Here is a 25,740-nt window from a genome sequence, read left to right on the forward strand (position 1 = left end):
TATATATACAGAGTAAAAATGATATTTCAGATTGTTTAGAAAAAAAATTACTTAATATTTTTTGTTGATTGAGTTATATGTTGCTCCCTACAGTTACCTCATTAAGAATAAAGGCAACTTCAACAGATTAGGAACTTCTTTACTAACAAATTATGTTCAATAATACATAACACTTTATTAAGAGAATAATATTATCATTGTTTATGTCATAAATCTATTTTAGTTATCATAACTACATTGATAATACAGCTGTAAAACATCATAACTAAGCTATGGAGTATTTATACAAAATAACTATCATTTCATTCATTTAATTAATTGCTTTATTATGACTATGGATGTATTTTTGTAATTAAGTATATTATAAATACTGATAACAGAATTATATAATAGAGGCAGAAATGACATTTTTTAATATTTGTTCTTAATGAAAAATTAAACATATAAAAAACAAAAATCAAATATTTATTAATTACCTGGTACATTCCTACAAGGAATGATATAGTTGCACCTATTTGCAATGCTGTTATTTGTGCTATAGCTGGATCTTGATCATGATCTGTGATGTGCTTATTGATGGTATTTCCTGTCATTAAGCATATAACAGCAAAAGCACCTGAAAAAAGTGATTGATTTCATTAAAAAATTGTTATTTTATGAAAGTTACATAAATATGTGTATATAACATTATGAATATAACAAGGTAAATACGATGACATTAATAAATTAAAAATTAATTTTCAGAACAGCCGATTTCTATAAAAATGTTCTTACCTACTTTCCTTCCACCAAAACTAATAACATTATTTACACAATAAAAATAAAATTATCTACATGTTTATCAACTCTTGAAAATTATATCAATATAGTCGGCTGTATAGGTCCTCAATAAAGGACTTAACCAAAAAAAAAAAAAAAATCAACATAGTCAATATGATTCCCAAACCAAAAAATAATTCACAAAACCCTCCTCATAATGCCCTATATTCCATTTCTCCATAATATAGAAAATGGTATAAAAGTTTTTATAATAATATTTTTTCCTATCCCATTCAAATTATCTTCTAAATTCAATGGATTCCATCAGTCTCATTCCATTTGCCAGTGTAGAAGTAATCCTTAATTAAAGAAGGAATCATTTCTGTAATATGGGAAATACTACATTGGATTCAGATCAAATGCTGTTTTTACATCCTGCAGGGCATTCACAATATGAGTAGAAAGTGACCCATTTATAAATTCCCAAACCATATTCAAAAACTCTAGGTTAAAAATAATATTGTCAAAATTAAAGAATTAAGATAAATTTGAGCACAGTTCAGAAAGTTACCTTCTCTTTATATCAAAATCCTGCTACAGCTTGTCCAAACATTTCTCTACAAGTCAAATTCAAGTTATTTTGATACAAAGCCTGCCGATTCCCTTTCTGTACTCTGTGTTCAAATGTACACAGCAATAACATAAAATTGTAAATTTAATTTTTTTGTAAAATCAAATAATATATATATAGACCATATAATTTAAAATATGTTAAAGATAGTCAGGATTGTGGTCAAAAAAGGACAAAATAGTTTTCAACTATTTATCTATTTATTGTTGTATATGGTGATGAGAGTGGTTGGTCCCATGATGCAAAGATTGAGACTGATTAGTGAGTAGTTGGTTTTTCAGGTGTGGCTTTGGAGTGAAGAGTTGTGGAAGATGTGGAAATATCTTTAATATTAAACTTAATATTAATATTAAATAGTTGAAAACTATTTTCTTCCTTTTTGTGACAGTAACCCTGACCATCTTCTACATAATTTATATATTAATTTAACAAAAAATGAAAATTTGTATTATCTTTTCAATTTAGTTATGAATCTCAAAAATAAATAGAAAAATTAAATAAAAAAAAAATAGTTAGTAATGATAAATTTACAAGAAATGCAGCATAAATATATATACTTTTAAATATAAGTGCTAAAGTGCTAACTAGTTTCATTGAGATGTTTTTTTGTTTTTTTTTTAAGTTAAAAATATCTTACCCATTGAAACGTGACGAGATGTTCCAAAAAGTGCATATACAATCACTGGGAAAAATGCCATGTAAATTCCAACAACTGGTGGTACATTAGCAAGTAAAGCATAAGCCATTCCTAGAATAAGATTAAAATTAATGGTTTAGTATGCTTAAATCACTTGCAATAATAAATAATTATTTATGCTCGGATAATAATTTAACCATTTCAGAAATTAAAAAAAAGAAAGAAAATAAACGAGCAAAACCGAATATTTCAGAATTTATTTTTGCCAAATATATTTAACAAAGTGTCATTTAAAAGATAAATATCATATTCCGTTTTCTATGTACGGATTTACATAGATTACATGGATGTTACCAAATATTTTATGATGCATTACAGTCTTTTGAATAAGATTATTTCATAAGTTAATCACTGTTCATTTGCTAGTTATTACATTACAACTCTCGATAAAGTTTCATTATTAAATAAGGGCCCAGTGGTTAATCCCACTCAGTTAACGTAAATATCCTTATTCAAAAAATAACATATCCTTTTCTATTTCAAAAAGTGGAGCAAAGTTCGTCAGGATACTTTGTACCATTTTCTGAAATTAATATAAAAACATCTGGGAATCAATATGTGGTGTACTTTACGACTGTCATGGAAGAAAAGAACAACTAAAACATATAAGAGAAAAAAAAAAAGTATTGTTCTAAAACTCTATGAAAAAGACCAATATTTCAGTTTTCACACAATATACGTTTCCTCTTGGATAAAAAATAGAAACAAATGATAAAAATATATCAAAACAGAACTTATCTGTTTACTATGAATCTTTTTTTTTGAACTTGCAAACTTTTATCTATTGGTAATATTACAACCTGCCACGAATTTAGGTAATAGTGATAATTAATAATTGTATAGTTTCATACAAAAAAAATATATATAAAATAAAAAAATAAAAATATAAAATATAAATATAAAAATAAATAAAATCTCTGTATGTATCTAAGGAGAAAATAAATAAATGAAATGAATATTGTATATACTATGAATCTAGAATAAAATTAATCCAAATTAGATATTTTTATGTTTAATGGTTTAGTATTGTTTTGAAATTACTATTTTATAGAAAGTATGTTGAAAAAAAAAATTGACAGTAAACAACACATTGAAAAACTTAGTACCACAAATGAGGATAGGTTTGCCTGGAGCAAAACATTTCCAATTTCTGGCCCAGTTATTTGCTGTTACATTTTCGGAAATTTCGAGTAAGAAAGAAATTAATCATTAAAACCGATATTTACTTTTATACTTGATGAAGCAATTAAGCAATAATGTTCGAGGCCCATTATTTAACAGAAAATAACAGGAGCATATATAAAAATACCAGAAAAACTAACATTATTTTTTCACTGAAATTTTGCAACCTCCAATCGGAAGGTTAACTTTTCTTTTTTCCCTCACACTTCTTTCACAACTACTGGTGTGCCACTCTAAGCAAAATAAAACTTTTAATGTCAATGGAGCAATGTTATCTCATAAAGGCCGAAGTAACCCACTGTGGGTTCTTCAATAATATAGTTGAATTAGCTAATCAAGACAAAAAGATACAAAATTTTGTAATTTACAAGATATAAAATTATATTTACAGACATAAAAATATAAAATTTTATAATTACCTTGAGGAATATTCATAACGGCTACTGTAAATCCTGAAATCGCATCTTTGACGAGCCATTCCTTCCAGTGATATTCTGATAACCATTTAATGGAAGGAATTAAACTCGTACAAGCATCCTGCGGGTTACACTCTAATGTAATTGAACGTTCTTGGAAAGAAAAAAGAAAAAAAAAATTAGAAAAACGTATAAATCATGACCATAAAGTTGCATAATAAATTCATTTTAGGAGAAGTAAAATGTAAACAGAAATAGTAAAACTATAGAGCTCAACAAATCAATTCCATTTGGTAACATTGTTTCTAAATTAATATTTAGAAAATTTCAACATGATTAAAATCAATCAAAATCAACATGTCATTGAATAAGTTGAGGTTTACTACTCCATAGTGGTGCGTAAGCCTAGTATGGCAGACTTACCAAGATGACCGCCATAAGTTGAATTATATATTTAAGGCTGGTATATTCCCTGTTCAAAAACGATTCTAAATATTTTGATTAAACCCGATATTTCTATCTGAAATTAAGTAATCATTAATATTAGCTAGATGTTATTTTCATTGAAATAGTTAAACAGGGCTTAAACGCGGAATTTTCTAAAAATCTTCCTCTAATTAAAGTACGTTTAATTTTGTTAATTTGAAATAATTAAAAATTTTTAACAGTAATAAAAAATGTATAAATGCAAACTGTGAAAGAATCTGATAATTAAGTAGAGGAGAAACAGAGAGGACTTTAGATCATGTGTACACTGTAGTATTCTTTGCAGAGATAAAGTTGATATTCGTTTTCTAAGGTGGTAAGTGAAATTTGGGTGATGCGCGCACCGGAAAAGATTTTTCATTTATTGCTAGTGACCTTTAAAAACTATTGATTGTAAAAAAATAAATAGTAGCAAATTTTTTACAGTAGAATGAATTTTCTAAAATATCATACTATAGTTTTTTTCCCGATAGTTCTGGTGATACAGTAATTTACAAATTACAAGAAAACTATATTTTGTGAATATATTTTGCAAATATCATGAAAACTGTAATACCAACGAGGATGGACATTATGGACTAATTTGTGGTGAATTTAATTGGCTGGGCCGCCCATAGCTCAGTGGTTAAGACACAGTCTTACCTACCAATTTGATGTCTATTGGCGGTGCTGGTTCGAATCCGGCCTGGGGCGTTGACTTTTTTCATTGAGTGGCGGTCCCACAAAATGAAAAACTTTGACCCCCAACCATGGTTAGGCAGTATAGGACTCCAATGGGAGTCTTGGCAAAAAAAAAATTAACTGGCGTCAATTCGGGGTGCTAATTGATTTCAGGACTTAAATGCCAAATATTCAAACAATCTTCATTTAATGTACCTTTAATTTTGTTGATTTGAAATAATTTACCATTTTACATTCTTAACAGTAATAAAAATGTATATATATAAAGTATAAATGAATTAGATAATTAATTAAAGGAGAAAAATGGAGAAATAGAGATAGCTGTTTAGAGACTGGAAAATAGAAGTCAACCGAGCGTGCCCGATCTCAGCTGATTCCAATTGTAGGTACACGGATATTTTGTTAAATTGTTGTATCCTTGGCAGGAACAAAGCCAATATTCGTTATTCGTACATCGAGAAACCCTAAAGTAAGAATTTTTGTAACCATATAACCTATAGTGTGGGTTTTATATTGTGGACAATCTTATAGAATAAATAAATGAATGTTTTTTAAAATTTAAATAGAGAGGTTTTAACTTAAATAAAGAAATTGACCTGGGCAAAATAGCCTGCAAGTAGAAAATAATTAATGTGAGAAGGATTTTTATGTTGAAGATGTCCCTGAAGATGGCTAGAAGGGCCGAAACGTAGGACAAATAAATAAATAGTGTTGAGACTGTTTTGGATATTAAATTGATTTATTGATATTTAAACAAATTTAATCTAGCGCTTTTAAGAACCTATTTATAATGAATGAATCTAAAGCTCTTATTAAGTTTTTTACATAAAGAAATAATGTTAACCCATTAAAGATTTTTTAATTTAATATTTTTATAGAAATTTACAACTGTACATTATAATATATTCAGTTAATTTGATCTCAGTTATAATGGAGTGTAGAGAAACTACCATAGGTAGCACCCTAATGACGTTTTTACAATAGCAAGTCTCGTGGCCGTCTTCTTTTCAGGCACCTCGGAGAATTGTCAGGAATGGAAGAGGAAGCAAGGTTAGAAACTAGGGGGTTTGGGTGGTTAGGGAGTTTATAATGGAAGGAATGATATCTGGTCCGGGCTAGATCGGTTACATATAGAACATTAAGGTCTTTATGTATGATTTAATTTGTGACAAAGTAAGGAGCATTGATATTTTTCGAAGTATTTTGGATTAGATAGGAGAAGAATTCGAAGGTTTAGTGGAGCCCCAAAGTTCAACTCCGTTTGTCCAGATTGGCCTAATTACAGTCATGTAGACCAGTCTTTTATAATGAATTGGAAGTTTGTCTAGTAAGTGCAGTATTATGTCTTTTCATTCTTGTGTGAGGATACCTTATTAGTCGTTTGTCTAGATGTTGTCCAAGGAAGCGGATCTTTTCGACAGGGGTCATTAAAAATTTAGCTTTTGTTTTTTTTATTTGTATACATTCCCATTAAAATGAAGTTTTTTGGATGATAATATTTTTTTTTCGTCAACAGCTGACGTTTATTGTATGTTAGAAAATAATTCAATTTTTATCTAGACAATATAACAGGTATAATAAATGTCCTTGAAAAGTAGGGATAAGACATTCAGGTGCAAGACATCGAAAATTTATTTTATTCAAGGCAAAACTAAAATTTTCACTTATTTTTTATTCAGTGCTCGATATCATTAAAACTATTACCCCCACAAGAAAAATTCATTAGCACATTTTTAAAGTAGAGTTCTTCCCTAACTGAACTCTTTACACCTAATATTTCCCGAGATACACTTTTTCAAAAAAAAATTTTCCAAATAATAAGAAATGATTTTTTTTTTTGTAAATTTTGACAACCAACATAGGAGTGATGAAAAAGTACATTGTAGTGTTTTAGACTGAGCTCGTGGACGCCCGTAATTTATAAGTATCAATAATTATTTATAAGAATAATATAATAAATAATGAGTTGCTAAAGTAAGGAAGAGAAAAGGATTATATAAAGATTGTTGTGTATAAAAGATAAGTAAAACAATTATCTCCATTACTAAAACATTTTCAAATTTTTACATAAAAGTGAAAAACAATAGGTAAATAATTCGAACAACATACATTGAGGAAATTAAATTCAAATATATAAAAGATAAAGAACTTCCCCACCCCCTTGAATTTACCCCTAAAATAAAAATAAATTTTTAGTAGTCAAAAAAATAATTCTCCAGGTTAGATTCCTATAGGTATGCACTAACACTCAAATATGCACTTATACAATGTGAGTTAAGATTTGGAGAGCTTTAAAAACTTTTTTTAAATAAAATAGATAAACTAAATTTCAAATGGGGTATAAATTTTGTCTTTAGCTTTGGAAATTGACATACTATTTATTCTTTGGAATAAAAAGTTTTAAAAAAACTTGTCAGTAAAATGATGAAGCATATTATCAACAAAAGAAAGATAACCAATGGGATTTTAAGAATCGACTAACCTTGCCTTACGATTTTATTTATTGTCATTTAATCTGAAACATAAATGACTTTTTTTTAAAATTTTAATATTTATATTTTCGATTAATTCATTGATTATTATGACCTACAATTCATTTCCAAAGGTATGAAATTACAGTAATAAATAAAAAAAAAAAAACACAGTATGTTTGTATCAAGACAGCATCTCGGCGTTCTCTAGCCAAAATCGAATTCGGCTAGGTTTGAGGGGAGGGAGAGATGTTGAATTTTATTTCGAGGTAGAGCCATAGAATACTTTTCTATCTTCCCACTCTTGATCGAAAAGGTTGGTAACCTGTGAATAACACTTCTGCTCTAGTTGGAATAAATGAAACCGCCCGTAAATAAAATGGAACAAAAAATAAAAACAAATAAGTACCAGTAGAAATTATAATTATGTTAAAATTTCATTATTAACACACACACAATTTTGATCCAATATACTCTCAACTTTTATTTTCAGAAACTCTCCAACGTTTCGGCCCTCAGGCCATTTTCAAGGAGACAACCTTTAAAAAATATTTGTTTTTATATTAATTACATTGTTTTCTTAACCACATACTGATATTTTTGGCTATAACTTAAATATAGATGTCATGTTCTTTAAAATATTTTCTGCAGGTTAATTGCCCATGACATATCTTTAAAATAAATTAAATATTAAAATAACATTATAACAGTTTCAAATAATGTTTTTAAATTGGTTGTTTACTTACAAAACTTTTTATATCTTAAATTTGAAACTTTTTCACAATAAGTGTTAAAAACACTTTGAGGAAACAATGTAATTAAAATAAAAACAAAAATTTTTATAGGTTGTCTCCTTGAAAATGGCCTGAGGGCCGGAACGTTGGAGAGTTTTTGAAAATAAAAGCTATATTAGAGTATTTTGGATCAAAATTGTGTGTGTTAATAATGTAATAAACCACTCTCAAACAATCATAATAAATCATTTATCTGATTATTATTATTCCATCGTACGATTTATACTTACTTCAATTATTTTGATTAGATTTTATTTAAAAAAAATTAATCTGCATGAATTAACCACAAAATATTTAGTTACAAAAAAACAAAACAAAAATATTCTTTAATAATTAAATTTTATTAGGAGAAGTTTACCAATCATTTAATTAATTAATGTTTATATCTAAGTCACCTCAAAACTTGAAAAGTTCAAAATCCTCTCCAGGTGAATCAGTTCCCAGCTAAAAAAAAATCGCGTTTAACTGAAGAAATGATAATGGAGCGATTATTCTTTCTTTAACTGGTTTTGTTAATAAATGAAGCTATATCTGATGTATTGGACGTGAAACTTGTAACAGAAGCGATTTCGGTTGGAACACGGCCTGGACGGGTTTAATTGTATTATGAGGCGGACCCTCCGAATAAATATCGACTTTCCCACTCTGGCTAGAATAAGTAACCCGGCATTCCTGCCATAAGTTGGAGAGCATAAGGACGTAAAGCCCAAATAAAAAAAAAAAAACTGCAACTTTCGCTAATAAAGTTGATATTAAGTCACTTAAGGAAGCATTGAAGCCTCTTAAAGAAGCAAATAAGTGGCTTAAAGCGGAAATAGCCTCTTATAAGATAATTAACCCTTCATTAGGTGACTTTTTCTGCTAGTTTATGCGTTGTTAATTGTTTATTTCCTTCTATTCTAAATAATTTTTGGAAACTAAGCCTGTAATTATCGAAAATTGATTCTCTATAATCCACTAAAAATATAAATAACAGTAATACTACTTAATTAATATCAAATAATTTATTAAATACACAAAATTTTAATTTTTACAATAGTTCATACAAACTTCTTTAGAAAATTCTTCACATATCCAATTTTTTTATTATGTGCACAAAAACAATCTTGTTTTATCTTTTTCACTTCCATACACTTAGAATCTATCTCATAATCATACATTAGGGGTATTCATGATCTGTTAAATGTAATATGTTTTACCATCTTAAATGTTATAAGTATAGGATTGTGAGTAGCCCTATTTAATGTCATGCTTAAGATTTTTTGACCAACTTGTTTTATGACCTTTCCTTCCAAAACTTCATGTAATTGTTTACTTTTAAGTTTTGATTAAAGTAATTTATTACAACATGCCTAAGTTGAGGGAAAAGTGAATCAAGATGAGCTAATTGACAACTGTCATTACATTATTATTATTGTCACCCATTTCTATATTAGTTTTTAAAACATCCAAAACAATACTAACACAATCGAAACACAAATCATGTGCAAGTAAGTTAACAGCAAAAAAAAAAGTGTCGAGCTCAGATGGTCTGTTGCGTGACTTCATTCTCCATTTAACAGACCTGGTAACATACTTTCAACCATGTTAAATGCTATATCATTTTAACATGGTAAAAGAAGAAAATATTTCTCCATTTAACATGAGTTTTTCTATTTAACACGCTTTAACATGTTAAACTAAAGATCATGAATACCCCTATTATCATCTTAACATCGACCCCGACTCGCGAAACTCTAGAAAGTTACTATTTCTGTTTTTCTTTCGTCACCTGTTGTATTATCAATAAACTAAGGTGGAATCTGGTTAGTTCTTAAGTATTGATGAATTGATATTTTTTATTTGGTATTAATGCAGTTGGTACTTCCTGGGTTTTACTGTGGATGTTTTTATCTATAAGCCCATTCGAAATTACTTTAAAATTCATTAACATTGTAGTCCTCTAAGCCTTAACACTGAAAATTGTACTAGTGTTGAAAAAAAAATTGAATAAAATCGTAAAAACAAAACAAAAGTGTACAGTTTTTATATGCTAGCGTGTTAAGGCACGCGCCTGATGACAGTCCCCCAGTTGACTGAAGGTTAGGCGATTGTTTTTTTCATTTTCTTTATTTCCTTTAACACTTTTTACGATTTGCAATAAAACTCTTTTATTGCACTTAATTTTAGTCTATTGAATCATCGTTTAATGTCCTTTTTAACACAACTAAACTCTAATAATTCTAGTTTCTCTCATATTCTTGATTAGAGTTAATTTAAGCATCACTTAACTATATAAATGGTATAATATAGTTTGATGAATACTATTGTTTAAATATATTTTGATGATACACATTACTTTCGAGTGGTATTCTTGTCATATCTAAAAATTGAATTAATTTTGTCTTTCTTATTCAAAAAATAATCTGTAAGCTTACTTTTTTTTTTTATGAGCTTTTGTTTTTAAATCGTATGGAAATCACATTTACCCTACGTCATAAACCCATGACTTCCTGCCCCACAGTATCTTTTAATGATACCCCACTTATTCTTATCGAACAGATCCGTTACTTAGGACTATATCTGGACAAACGACTAACATGGAATCCTCATACAATACTGAGAAGAGAGGAAACTGCTCGTTGATTCCGACTATTACAACATTTATTTGACAAACGGTCTAAACTTCCAATCCAATACAAAAGACTTTTCTTCATGACTATTATAAGGCCTATCTGGACATACGGCCCCTCGTATCTAATCCTTACTCCCAAAAATCCTACGTAAAATTCTTAATGTTGTGAAAAAAGATGTGTTACTTCATGTAGGTGACGGTGGCGTTCAGAGGTTACATTATATTATGAACTATGGCGTCACGAATTTCGTAGGAGCATTAAAGAGATTACGTTTATAATCATTCTCGTCAATTAAATGCTGGGGCCTCTAATTTGACTTTTACAAACCATTAAAATCTTCTTTAAAGGTCGCCGTGGTCTGGCAGATTTCACCTTCCTTCTTCATCCAAGTTAATAATAACTTAGTTTTTAAAATAATAAAATAATAGTAATTAAAAATACTATAGCTGATCTGAAATCTACTCTTGATGATTCTAATTTCATTAATTAAATTAAATTTGTACCATTTCAATCCATGAAAGGTCAGTGATGGAGTACTTTGTAAGGAAGTACTGTCGCTTAACCAACGGTTGTGCAAGGAGGTTTTTTTGGTCAGAATCACGCTTGACCGCCAGGTTTTTACCCAATTAAGGATACATACTTCATGAGGCTGGATGGACCCCGGATAAGTCCCAAACCAACAGGGCTGACTCACGGCTACAGTGAAACAGAAAATAATTAGATACCAAGCCGGATTCGAACCCAAGTTAGTCAGTTCCTTGGAGTAAGAGTTGTAAGGTTCTAACTCCAGCTTAACTGTGCTACCCGCTCCAATTTAATTAATATGTCAAGAAATTATGATTCTCTTGGAATTTTTTTTAAATGAAGACTAATTGGATTAATTAATTAAATATTTAACAGATTATGATCTAAAATATTTTATGAGCTAAATACTATGAGTCTAGTTTTATTTAGTAGCTTTATATTCCTTATTTCTATTGAATGGTACTTAGTACTTTTAGTACTTAAACGATAAAATTTAGGATATGACATTTGCCTTGTTACATGCTAATTTTTTTTGTAAATATTTCAGTTTAATAAATTATTATTTTTACTTTTATATATCTCTCTCAGGTTCCTAGATTAATATCTACTTCCCAGAAAATCAATCAAGAAAATGTAAACGAATTTAATAGTTAAAAATTTTGCAATTATCAATTAAGCAGAACTCCATTTTGAGCCAATTTTAGTTTTCCTAGATCATCGCACTGATACTTTGTATCCTTTATTATTCCTGTTTGCCATGGGGCTGTGGTAATCTGAAAACATTAATAGGTTTAATAACAAGCGACGAGAGAGTACTGGTTTGCTGAAGTCCCTGTGAACTAATTCTCAGCCCCCTGAACATAATCTCTCCCCATTTTAAGGAAAGCGATTTCAACTCCTAGGCAAGTTCTTCGCACTTTCTATTTTTTTTGCACTAGTAGTCAATAGGTCGATATCACTTATGACTGCTATGGCCATCTTTAAGCCATTTTGTTTCTTCTGCGCGTAACCAAAATGTCCGGGCTGTTATTCAATAATATGTGTTTGATGATTTGTTAATTCCTACAGACTTTTACATCGCCATTTTTTATAGTTTTTTTTTATGGTATAGTGATAATGGGGTATCTTATCATTGTCCTGTGGCACCTTTGTTCTGAAGCCTCGCAACTATTTGCTGTATGAAGGGTAGACCCATGGATTTTATTATTATTAGTTCTGTTACCCTTCCCCTTGAAGGAATCATTTTAATATTGAGATTTACAACTGTATATTATATAATACATTCAGTAAATTTGATCTTAGTTAAGACCTGAGTTGTACAGGCGTGTAGAGAAACTACCCTTTGGTAGCACTCTTATGACATTTTAGCAGGTCTCGTGGCCATCTTATTTTCAGGCGTCTCGGAGGATTGTCAGGAATGGAAGAGGATGCAAGGTTAGAAACTAGGGGATTTGAGTGGTTAGGGAGTTTATAATGGAAGAAGTGATATCTGGTTCGGGCTAGATCGGTTACATAGGAATCATTAAGGTCTTCATGTATGATATTATTTGTGACGAAGTAAGGAGCACTGAGGATTTTACGAAGGATTTTGGATTGTAGGGATTAGACACGAGAAGAATTCGGAGGTTTAGTGGAGCCCCAAAGCTCAACTCCATGAGTCCAGATTGGCCTTTATTGCGGCCAACATATGGTCCACAAATCGATTATTGGAACATATGATTTTTATTAAGTCAAAAAACAAAACAATTACTTTCTGTTGTTTATTATACTGAAAAATAGACGACTTCTTAGAGTCTCAGTGTGCACACACATATCGTTTCCATTGTCTCCTCACTACATACTCGTAGTTGCCAGCATTCTGGCCATCTGCGCCAGCTTAAATTATTTTAGCCACGGCGGGCGGACTACTTTGGCTCACCCTCCTAGAGGACAAGGCGGCCGGACGTACGTCGAGTTACCTCCACCAGAACATCCACTCAGAACAACAACCACAACCAGGGCCCCATCAATCACCGGTGATATAAGACTTTTTTTTCTTCTCTCTTTCGTTCAATTCATGTAATTTCGTAATAGTTTTAAGCTTTCTTTTTTTCTAGTTTGTATATTTTTATATATTTTGTTTTACTTTTATTATGTTTAATTATTTAAAAATACAAAAATAACAAAATTCGGCTATTCTTTTCTTTTCACAGTTGGGCTAGGTTTACAGTTAAAGGTTCCTTTTGAACCCCTACCCGCCGTAACAGCCTTATTACAGTCATGTAGATCAGTCTTTTGTAATGAGTTGGAAGTTTAGACCGTTTGTCAGGTAGTAGTAGGTGTTGTAATAGTCGAAATCGACGAGCAGTTTCCTGTCTTGTGTGAAGATTCCAGGTTAATCGTTTGTCCAAATGTAGTCCAAGGTAGCGGATCTGTTCAGCAGGGGTAAGAGTAACATTATTAAATGAAACTGTAGGGCAGTCCGTAGGTTTACGCCGAAGGGTAAAGGTGATTTGATGAGATTTGTTGGAATTTATCTTAATCCTCCAATTACGACACCATTCTAATGGGTTATTATTAACTGCGAGCACACGAGTGTTGATTTTTAAGGTAGTTTTATAAGTTTTAAATATGAATTATTTTATGATTATAACTTCATACACATAGAGGTAGATTATGGTATTTTTTTTTCTAATGATTAGAAACCAAATGGAGTCTACAATAAAAAGAATTGTATCCCCCTCCACCTTCAAAGCGATGGCGTATACCACGTCGAAGGAAATTATATTGCCTACCTCAATTTACAATAAAACATGGACCCATAAATTTTGTCCTTTACTGTTATAGGGCAGGTATAGGTAGGTATTTAAGTATTTTTCTCCCTATTTTCCTGGTTTTAAAGTCCCCCAACATCAATATAATTCTCTTAAGAAATAATATCGTAAAAATGTTGATGATCTAAGTAGTCTTTGAGTTTTATTCGAAATTCGTTTATTGATTTATTCTATATTTTTTTTATTAGTCTTATAATATAAACCAATTTCAAAACTTACACTCAATATTAATATACTTAAACCTCATGCAATGAACAAACCATTTTGTACTCGTAAGAATATTATACAAACATGGTTGTTACGCAATGAATATGAAAATTAATTTATTTTAAATAATTGTTTCTACAGAATATATATAAGATTTTAATCTTTTAATTTTTTAAATTTATAAAAATATATCGAAACACTGATCATGAACCAAATGTTTCTTTCTTACACATGAACTATTTATGTGTGTTCTAGTTTCATTATCAGTGCCCCATTTCTTTTTAAAATAAATACTTTGATATTAAAACTTTTTTCTGATTAATAATAAACTTTTATCTTGTAAAATAAACACACTCCAACATACTCTCTGAGATAATTATGGAGCGTGCTTCAATAATATTATTATTTAAATATTTAAAATTTCATATTTATATGAAATAATATATTTATAATGGTACAAAACTTTTACGAGTAAAACGAAGAAGCCATGAACACTACAAAGATTTTTTTTTTTATTTATGGAGATTTGAAACGCATAGTTCCGTCTAAAACTGTACTACTAAAATACGACCAAGTTACAATGATAACTAGTCCATCCTTCCCGGCCGGACCCGCCCCACTAAGAGCCCCAGAGAGCAACGGTCCTATCTCACTTTTTGAAATATTTGGAAAGTGAACACTTTAATATATTTAAAAAGAAATTGAAAAACGATGTTTTCACTTTAGAGGTGAAGAAATTAAAAATGATCTGTCTGGCCAGCTTTTTTATGAACATTATTTTCATCTACATGTACATTTTTAGATATCTTCGTTTACTCATTAACTTTTTTGATTGATTTTTTTTTATTGATTGCTGGCCTTTAAATCCTATGTCATGTACTTATCCTAGACCTGTTATCTTAGGATGGAATCTTCAAGGTAACCCTGGGTCAAAAACCTCGAGATAATCAATTTTCTTTATCTCGTATTTGTTGAGAACAATATAATTTTACTGATAATGATTTTTAATATTTGTTGACATTGTTAGTCAATCTTGTTGTCGGTTATCATAGAACCGAAACATTTTAATTAAACTACATTTGTAGACACCTAATGTAGCTGATAACCGTTTAGGCTCATGAAATCTTGAGATATATATTATATATTCATATATTTATTTGTATGTTATTATATAATATATTCAATTGTTACAATATAATTAATAAATAATACTCACTTATCAGAGATTCTTTTTTGAGCTCATCCACTTCTTCGACTGCTTCACGCTGAATTAATACTTTTCTACTGATGTTTATTTGGGCATTTACCTCCTCCATCGCCAAGTACTGCCGCCTAACAGTGGTACCTGTCAACAACAATTAATTATATTTAATTTTTTCTCGATACAAAATAATAAATATATATAAATATAAATTGACAGAAATGTGATAAAAGTCTGTAAATAAAGATTCAAATTTTTCTAGTTAGGTTTTACGACTGATTTTGGCAGAAATTAATTATGGTTGGACGAGAACAAGAGTGATTACAAATAAAATAAATGAGAATTAAATTAAGGTTTGACCGTAAATGTTTCGTAAATGACCGTCTAAAACTTTAAAACTTTTAAAGGTTTAAAATTAAAAATCTCCAGTTCATACGACGAATGGAAGAATTATGTGATCTGTGTATATATATAATGTATGAAGAAAGGTGGCTATGGAATGTGCACTCGTAGAAAATTAACGGCATAAGAAGACGAGGTAGGTAAAGAAAGACCTGAAAATATGAAATGAAATATCCATTGATAGTGTTAGGTCTACGAGAAGAATGGACCTTTGATAGAATAATCTGGAAGGAGGCCATGTAAAACATAGCTTGATTGAAAATCGTAATAAAAAAAAATTATATAGGTATTATAAACAATGAAGAAGAAAAGAATCTATACAATCAAGTACAGGAGGGTTTGATATTATGGACAAAAAGAAAAAAAGAGTCGAAAATAAAAAGAAAACACATTAAGTATGTCGGTGATGAAGGGAGTACATCAATTTCCAGAATCTAATATCTCATATGCAAATCGAAAATGAATGAAGTACAAGAGGGCTTGATGGTTGATTGCAGAAGTCCTAAACGTCTCCAAAAAGAGTCACAAATATATGATAAACATGACGAGGTCGATATGTGCAAAATATAATGGTTTCCGTAAACTAATATCCAATATCACACACATACAAAGATAACCATAAAATCATTTATAATGATAAAAAAGGTTTTATTCATAATATGGAGTCATAGAGTGGGCTCAGGGATCCTCAGGTCGATTGTGTAAATATTGTATATGTGACTAGAGATTATATTATTTTTATTATTATTTTATTTTATTTAATTATTTTTTTATACACATAGTTTGATTATGTTTATTTTCTTTATCATTCTGTTTGTATATATTTTAAGAGAGATTTTATTTTTTCATTTATTTATTCATTTTTATTCATATTTGATTTTATTTTAGTACGAATGTGATCATTTATCACTATTACCTATTACCCACAACTGTGTGGCAGATTGTAATATCTATCAATTAAATAAAGTTTTTTTTAATAAAAAAAATTTTTCTTTACCTACATATTATTTACCTATATCCCCTTAATATGTTATTGCACCCTAGTTGCACCTCATTATTTTATTACCCTTCCCTTCTTTCAGTTTTAGCATATATGTTACTGCTTTTATTAATTATTAGTTCATTAATAATCAATATTACTTTATTGATGCATATTCAAATCTATCATTCATTACTGTACTTGATATTAATAATTATTCTATTCATTAATATTTATTTTCTTTTAGTTTAATTCGTTCCATTTTTTATAAACTTGTATCTTGTTTTTATTTAGCCCTGATGAAGGCTCATAAAGTAGGGCGAAACGTTGGTTATTTATAAACTTTCTGATATTTTGTGCACCTTTTTAGACCACCACCCAAAAAATCTTCCTACACACAAAAAAAAAATCTAATTTTTCATCAAATACGAATTTAACTAGTTAAAATATTTTTTCAATTATTTACAATTCAAACGTGATTTATATTGTGTAAGTGATTGTATAAAATATGAACTTAAATTATTAAGTCTTGCGTTAACTTTATGATCCATATATTATTAAAATGTCAGTTGAAGTATAAGGCGATATAACTCTATTTTTTTATTGTGGTAATAACTGTGTGGCATATTGTAATATCTATTAATAAATAAAAAGTATTAAAAAAAAATGTATGGCATAATATGCGGTTAATGTTTTTATAGCTTAGGAAAACTATAAACTATGATACGACGTATGACGTATTTATTAATAAATCCATTTCATCTCAGGTAATGAACTAAAGTAGACCCCCGCTTATCAGGTAAAAAGAAAATAAATGCAATGATTACTGTGAAGACTCGAAGAGCTCGATAAAACAGTTGTATTTGTGTTTATTGTAAAACTGAAGGATTTTTAGTACACTAAAATTAAATTATTTATCTAATGATTTAAAAAAAAACAAAACATTATTTTAAATTGGTCTATTAAATTCAACTTCATCGTATGAGGATATGCATATCAGCTAAGTCTATATTAATATACATTCTATATTAAGTTTTAAGTTGAATTTTAATTTTTACCTATTATATAGGTTGATATTGTTGTTTTTTCTTTTATACAATCCTCATCAACTGGCTCTCCCGCTTTCTCGGTCCCGACTAGAATCAGCAGAGTTCTACTATAGGGGTATTCATGATGTGTTAAATGTAAAATATTTTAACATGTTAAATATTATAATTATAGCATTGTGAGCAGCCCTATTTAAAGTCATGTTAGATATTAAATCCATAAGAGCTTCTAGCGGATTTTCTGAACAACTTGTTTTATAACCTTCCCATCCAAAACTTCATATATTGTTTACTTCTAAGTTTTGATTAAAGTAATTTATTACAACATGCCTAAATTGAATGAAAAGTGGAAGTTGTGTAAAAGTTTGGCTACTGAGTGCCTTGTTGATCTTTTAACTTGTGAGGTGAGAATCGAGATGAGCTAATTGACAACTGTCATTACATTATTCTTATCATTCATTGCTTCATTAGTTTTAAAATCATCCTAAACAATAATAACACAATCAAAACACAAACTACGAGCAAGTAACCTAATACAACAAACAAAGCGGTGATGAGCTCAGCTGGTCTGTTGCGTGACGTCATTCTCCATTTAACAGACTTAGTAACAGACTCCCATGTTATATGTTATATCGTTTTAAAATGGTAAAATAAGGAAATATTTCTGTATTTAACACAAGTTTTTCCATTTTACACGCTTTAATATGTTAAATTAAAGATCATGAATACCTCTTATTAAGAGTTAATGTACGAAAGATCTAAAAAGTATTATATTTATTTATAAATATTTTCTGTATTTGAAGTCGAAATCAATAAAAATATTTTTTCGCCTTGTCTAAGCTACTCATACAATGTCTTGTTAGTTCTACATACATCTAGAACCTTTAGTTTCTGTATCTATTATGAAATAAAAAAGATAATTTAATTCCACTCATCAAATAGACTTTATTTGAGGATGCTAAATTGAACATGAAATACATAACTTTAAAATAAAATTTATTTATTAATAAAAATTATCTTAGCTCTGACCAATAATAATAATAATAAAACCTTACACTTCAAATAAAACAAAACTATTGAAATCAAAACATTAATTATAACCATCATATAATTTTATAGACCACATATATTCTATATCATAAATTTAATAGGGGTTGAAATTTAGAGGTGGTGATTGTTTTGTTGTTTGGTAGTTGGGAAGGTTGCAGTACTGCTACACATCTAACACAATCAAATTTCCAATAAAATGTGTTATATTTTATTGTAACAGCTCATAAAGCTCATCTTGTTCTAATACACCACCATGTTATTGTTATATAATATAAAATATTAATAATAACAAGAATTATTATAAGTTACACTCTACTCAACAGCAATATCTCAAGAACAATTACTTCGCATATCTCTGTTCTGTTTTAATTCCCTCTTATTTGTTTTTGCACAAACTAAAGTAATATTACAAAAATAATCAGAGTTGCATATTTTCATACAACTGTTTTTTTTTTTAATTTCTGACCACATTAGGAAAAAAATTTTTCAGGAAATTCTTTTTACTTTGGTTTGGATGCTGTTGTTTTATTTTTTTTTTTCTATAACATGATTTTAAAGATATATATTCGAAATTTACAAAAATAACCTGTTACAACGATACAGCTTTTTGTATTTTGTTCAGGACAAATCTTCCTCTCTCCTCCAGCAACTCCAGAAAATCTCGAAACTATTTTTATGTTCTGTTCATTTTTAGACTTAAAGATCTTCCTACTAGTACAAGATCCAGCAAGAAAAAAAGGCAGATATCTAACCCCAATTTTTTATTACTTTAATGAAAACTGTATAATTACTAGACTGAAAACTGATAAGTCTGCCAAGTATAGGTAGGGGGGAATAAAAAATGGCGGCTGTTTCAAAACCTTGAAAAAACATTAATTTTTCATTCGGAGCTCTATATCTTAAAAACTACCTACAACACTAGAAAACCTAAGAGAACATTATTTAAAGAAGAGTAAATTTGCTGAAATATTAGCCCTAAAAGAGCTATTTACGTCCAATAGTTCTCGAGATATAGCTTTTTAAAAAGCAAAATTTCTTAAAATTCTACTGAAAGATTAGTAGTTAGTTAATTTATTTTGAGAAATCTACATCTCAGGAACTATGTGACGCACAGATGTCTATTAGCACTAAACTTAAAGCTAGTTTGATGGACTATAAAGAAGTTCATGACCTTTACCTTAGTCGGAATAGTAATTTTCATGATATTTGCTGAAATAAATTGATCTATAGTTGTTCGAACAATAAGTTTGATTTATGAAAAACTTCATTTCAGAAACCATTGGACGTACAGATGTCTGCCAGCGCTCAAATTAAAGCTAGTTAAATTTACTAAAAAATAGTTAATTATGTTTATCTTTGTAGGAGTAATAGTTTTTATGATATTTGACAGAATAATCTCATAAAATGTTAATTTCTAGTTGTTCGTATAAAATGTTGGATATTTGAAAAAATATATCTCTAGATCCATAAGACGCACATATGTCTGACAACACTCAAAATAAAGGAAATTTAACTTATTATAAAGTAGTTTATGACACTTACCTTCGTAGGGGTAGTAGTTTTTATGATATTCAGATATGAATATAAATTTGGCAAATGAAAATTTGTCCGAACAACAATAAATCCATTTATTTTAGCATCTTTCATGTAAACTATTACTCCTACGAAGATAAACATAATAAACTACTTTATAGCTCATTAAACTATCTTTAATTTGAGTGCTAATACACATGTGTACGTCAAATGGTTTTTGAGATATAAATTTTTCAAAATAAATTCACTAACTACTAATTATCTTTCAATACGTCCCATACAATATTTTTATAAAATGATGCTTTTGAAAAAGCTATATCTCGAAGACTATTTAACATAAATAACTCTATTAGGGCTCATATTTTAGCAAATCTTCTTTAAATGACGTTCTCTTAGGTTTTCTTGTGTTGTTCTTACTTTTTAAGATATAGAGCCCCCTATGAAAAATTAGTTGGCAGACTCATCAATTTTGACTATTAATTATACATAGTTTTCATTAAAGTAATAAAAAATTGGGGCAATATAACTGCCTTTTTTTCTTCTCGGCTCTTGTTCTATACCACTACTAGGCCCTAGAAAGGTCTGAGGAAAACTTCCCAGGTCAAAGATGTTTCGACAAAGCGTGTCCAGGCGTGTAATGTCATTTATAACGCTTTTGTAACCATCTTAGATAACGTTTCCTTAACCAGTATCTATTTGGAACGAAAATTGTATTGAGCAAGTTAAGTTTATAGTGGAGTGATGTTATCAAAGGCCTAGAAGAATCTAGAGGAATTGGTTCAAAATCTTTTAAACATTATTATTTTATAGCTCAGATGAATTAAAGATTTTTTTTGTATTTATTATTTTTATTTATTTAATACCAGAGCCGCCAGGTGGGCCTTACATGGTCACTGAAAGAGGTACATTTACACATACACCCCTAACTGTATACAATGTTATAAATTAAAAAAAATAGATTTTAGTAATAATTAATAACGTTAAAAATGTCAATAGAATATTAAAATCGTTCTGAAATGATCTAAAATACTCATCACGGACAAAGATTTAATTCTAGTTTGTTTTTAAGTTATTCATGAAAGTTTCAGAACGTGCAATTGTCCTTCAAACTAGTTCAGAAAAATAGATACAAGATTAAATAAGTAGCCGTTTTTTAAAAAAATTAGAAATTGAAATTTTTAGACATTTTATAATATTACCTGTAAATTTCTAAATATTAAAATAAGCCACCAATAGACAATTAGTAATAATAACAATAGAGTTCATACTGAAGACTCGAAATTTATCTTTGGTTTGTTAGGAGTGATTTTTATTTTTATTATATGATGCTGAAAACGGTTTTTCGACCCAAAATATGAAATTCTGGACCAGTGTGTTTTTTTTCTCCTGTTTTAGTAAAATATATTTCATGATTAAAAATTTTGGCCAAGGCTGTATGCCGTTGGATTAAAAAATAATAAGGCAATGATTTTCACAAAATATATAAAGGAAATTCTAAAATAAATTAACCTCTGTTATAAAATACAATAATTGTATTAAATTGTACTAAAATAAATTAAAATGTTGCTTCCAATATTTTAGTGAGTCGATGTATTAAGCATGAAAATATTTGTAAAAAGTAGGTCAAGGAATAGATGCCAACCACCTGCAGCCAGCAATTTTTTTTTTATTTCATCACAAAACGTTTAAGTGGTCTAATCTGCTTTTCAATATTATCTTCTTTTTTTTATTATTTTAAATTATTATTTATTTTTTTAAAATTAAAACTAACCAAACTATTGTAGAAATATATAGAAAATGGGCATTTTCAAAATTCACTTTTTATTCATATAAGAATATATTAAATGATCTTTTTTCAAGGAATGAATATTTCCATTTAATATATAAAGCTGTAGAACCCCGCTTAACCGGTTATTTGAATTAACCCCGACATTATGAATAAATAAATAGAACTGAGAAAACATTAGTAAGGCGAGAGCGCAGTGAGGAGGTTACTGATTTTGAATCAATTTATTTTATAGAATACATCCAAAAATATTGGACACATGCCCTGGGGTTGGTTCCAATGGGCTCTATGAGCCGAGAAAAAATATACAACTTTACTTTTTTTTATATTATTCTTTACAAGGAAAACTTTATTCTGGACTCACTGGGAATCCTACATTACCATTTATATTAGACCTTAGATGGTTATTGTCAACACTATGAGTCGAAGAGAGGGAAAAAAATTATAAATACAAAAATTTATTTGGCTATTCTTAACTATCTCTCATCCAAAATTATATTATCTGATCGGTATGCTGTGAATTTCTTCGAATACGTTCGCAATTTTTTCGAATCAATTGGTGTATATATAATATTCCCACTATACTAGAATATATTGAGTATAGTTTTGAAACTATTTGATCGAGCAAAGTGAGGAAAAATATTTTTTTAGCAAGAAATAAAGATGTAATTACTTTTTCACACCTCAAGAAACCCTTAACAAAAATTTTTTACATTCCGGGGGCCTTCGATTTTTTTTTTTTCATAATTGCAAAAATCAGTGTAACTTTAACACGACTTAAAAATATACACGGAACTTAGCAGTGGCTTAGATCCCTGTGAAGTATATAAAATAACACAAATCGAACCTACGTAAACAAATTAAAACGTTTGAAGAATTTGTTTTTATTTTAAACTAATTAGTGTTGGAAGAGCATTTATTCAGTTTTTCAACAGATGTAATATCGTTGCATTTTGATAAAATCCTGATGAATTATGAATGTTTATGTGAACAAATGAAATCTCAAAAAAACAAACAATTTTTTGACTTTTAGAAATTTACAAATTTATTATTTCAATGATAACTCTTATTTAATGGTTTCAAAAGGACGCTAAAATTAATTTCAAACAGGTTTTCCTTTAAACAATATAATATTATTTTGGTTTTTCTGATATATATTATAATTATCAATATTTCTTTATCATTCTACACAAAGAAACGAACCAATTGTTATACAATAATCTCGAAATCCATTCAGAGCAAAGACAGAAAACGATAATATAAACAATTTATAAAATTATATTCCAGACTATATTCCTTCAATTGGATTCCAAACTCTTAATTCATAAATAAAAATCATTGAAAAAATAGAAAAAAGATTAACATAAATTCCTAAAAATCAATTCGTCACATACTTGTCCTATAATTATTATTAATAATATTACCCAGGATTTCACTTGGCATATTATTCGTGGAATCCTTGTACAGGACCCAAAAATCAAGAACAGATTTTGGTTTTAACAAGTAATGTTTTGCTTCAAAATATAAAACCAAGGAATCTTTTAAGGATTTCTAGATAAAAAAAAACGGATATTTTAGATGAAAAATTAACATTTCTTATTGCTGGTAGATAGCTTTAGAAATTCATGGTACCCAAATACCCTTAAAAAATTTATTCTTTCTCTCAATTCATTAAAATATGCTGGTCCGAGCCCTTCTATATGATAGTAAATATTAAATATTTTGCTTTGATTAATGGACATGAAAACTGCATAGAACGGTGTTGAGCAGAAGTATTCAAATATTTACTTTAGTAGATTTTTATTGTGTTGCAAGAGAAAGATAAACAGCTCTCATAGACAGTATTTACAGATACTTTCACCAGCTGGTCCTTTTTTTGTTATGAATATCAAACACAAAATGTAGATAACCGCTGTGATGTATGTTTATCAACAAAAAAAAATTTAAAACGGAGATATTTGATTTAAATAATTGGAGAAAATGAAGTTCTTATTACATTGTTAAATTATATATAATAAACTCTAACGTATTTTAACTCATTTAAAAATTTCAATTTCAAAATTTGGGGTGCAACAAACCAATTTAATTGATCTAATGAATTTATCTAACAGATTTGAGCCACATATAAAAAACATTACTTCAATATTCTATTCTAAGGGGAAGTCTCTAGACATGTATAGAGGCCGTTAACTATATATATAATTTTTTAATTAATTTTTTTTTATTATTTTTTTTTTCGAGGATGTCAGTAAGACAACTATATTGAAGCGACCTTTCACAACTTTATTGTTAGCATAGGCACGCCCTGCAATGAAAATTACAGTTTTTTGAAAAAAATAATTTATTAAAAAACTAAAATTCACAGATCATAATTTATGATTATTAACTATACACATTACTTACCACTGTCAATTACAGTGTCTTCTACATTACTGTGATACTACTCTAGAATGCTCTAAGTTATGCCAGAACAGAAATGTGGTAAAATAAAGAACAGTAAATACGAGTTTGCTTTAGCTTTTTTAAAAACGAAACCTTTCTAATAGGACAAGAGCCAAAGAGGAGAAAAAAGGCAGTTATTTTACCCCAATTTTTGATTACTTCAATGAAAACTATGTATAATTACTAGTCAAATTTGATGAGTCTGCCAAGTATAGGCAGGGGGAATAAAAAAATGGTGGCTGTTTAAAATCGTTAAAAATAATTAATTTTTCATTCGGAGCTCTACATCTTTAAAACTACCAACAACAATAGAAAATCTAAGAGAGCATCATTTAAAGTAGAGTAAATTTTCTAAAATGTAAACCCTAATAGAGCTATTTACGTTCAATAGTTCTCGAGATATAGCTTTTTAAAACGCAACATTTCATAAAAATGTTGTGTGGAATGTACTCCAATCAATAGTTAGTGGATTTATTTTGAACAATCTATATCTCAAAAACCATTTGACTTACAGATGCCTATTAGCACTCAAATTAAAGCTAGTTTAATGAGCTATAAAGTAGTTTAAGACGTTTATTTTTGTAGGAGTAATAGTTTTCATGAAATTTGCTAAAATAAATTGATTTTTTTCTTTGGTTGTTCTGACAAATTTTTATTTGCCATATTTATATTCATTTGTGAATATTATAAAAACTACTACGAAGATAAGTGTCATAAATTACTTCATAGTAATTTAAATTTCCTTTAATTTCAGTGTTGGGAGAAATATGTGTGTCTTATGGGTCTAGAGATATATTTTTCAAAAATCCAACATTTTATACGAACAACTAGAAATTAACATTTTGTGTTGAACAAATATAAATCAATTTAAAACAAAAATATCATGAAAACTACTATTCCTACGAAGGTAAAGGTCATAAACTACTTTATAGTACATTAAACTAGCTTTAATTTGAGTGCTAATAGACACATGTACGTCACATAGTTTCTGACATAGATTTCTCAAAATACATTAACTAATTCT

At 28.7% G+C, this 25,740-nt stretch overlaps 1 protein-coding gene across 1 annotated transcript in view; it reads right to left on the minus strand.

Annotated features, from left to right (window-relative positions):
• Window positions 1-25,740, minus strand: part of LOC106686527 (prestin) — a gene marked incomplete in the record, with an annotated part of 128,904 nt that overhangs the window by 11,928 nt on the left and 91,236 nt on the right. Inside the window, 4 exon segments of the mRNA XM_067047786.1 lie at window positions 477-616; window positions 2,028-2,138; window positions 3,689-3,838; window positions 15,494-15,622. Of these exon segments, the coding sequence (XP_066903887.1) occupies window positions 477-616; window positions 2,028-2,138; window positions 3,689-3,838; window positions 15,494-15,622 (530 nt within the window).

Source organism: Halyomorpha halys, unplaced genomic scaffold (assembly GCF_000696795.3).
Source record: "Halyomorpha halys isolate HHAL.00 unplaced genomic scaffold, Hhal_1.1 Scaffold833.1, whole genome shotgun sequence".
Taxonomy (NCBI): Eukaryota; Metazoa; Arthropoda; class Insecta; order Hemiptera; family Pentatomidae; genus Halyomorpha; species Halyomorpha halys.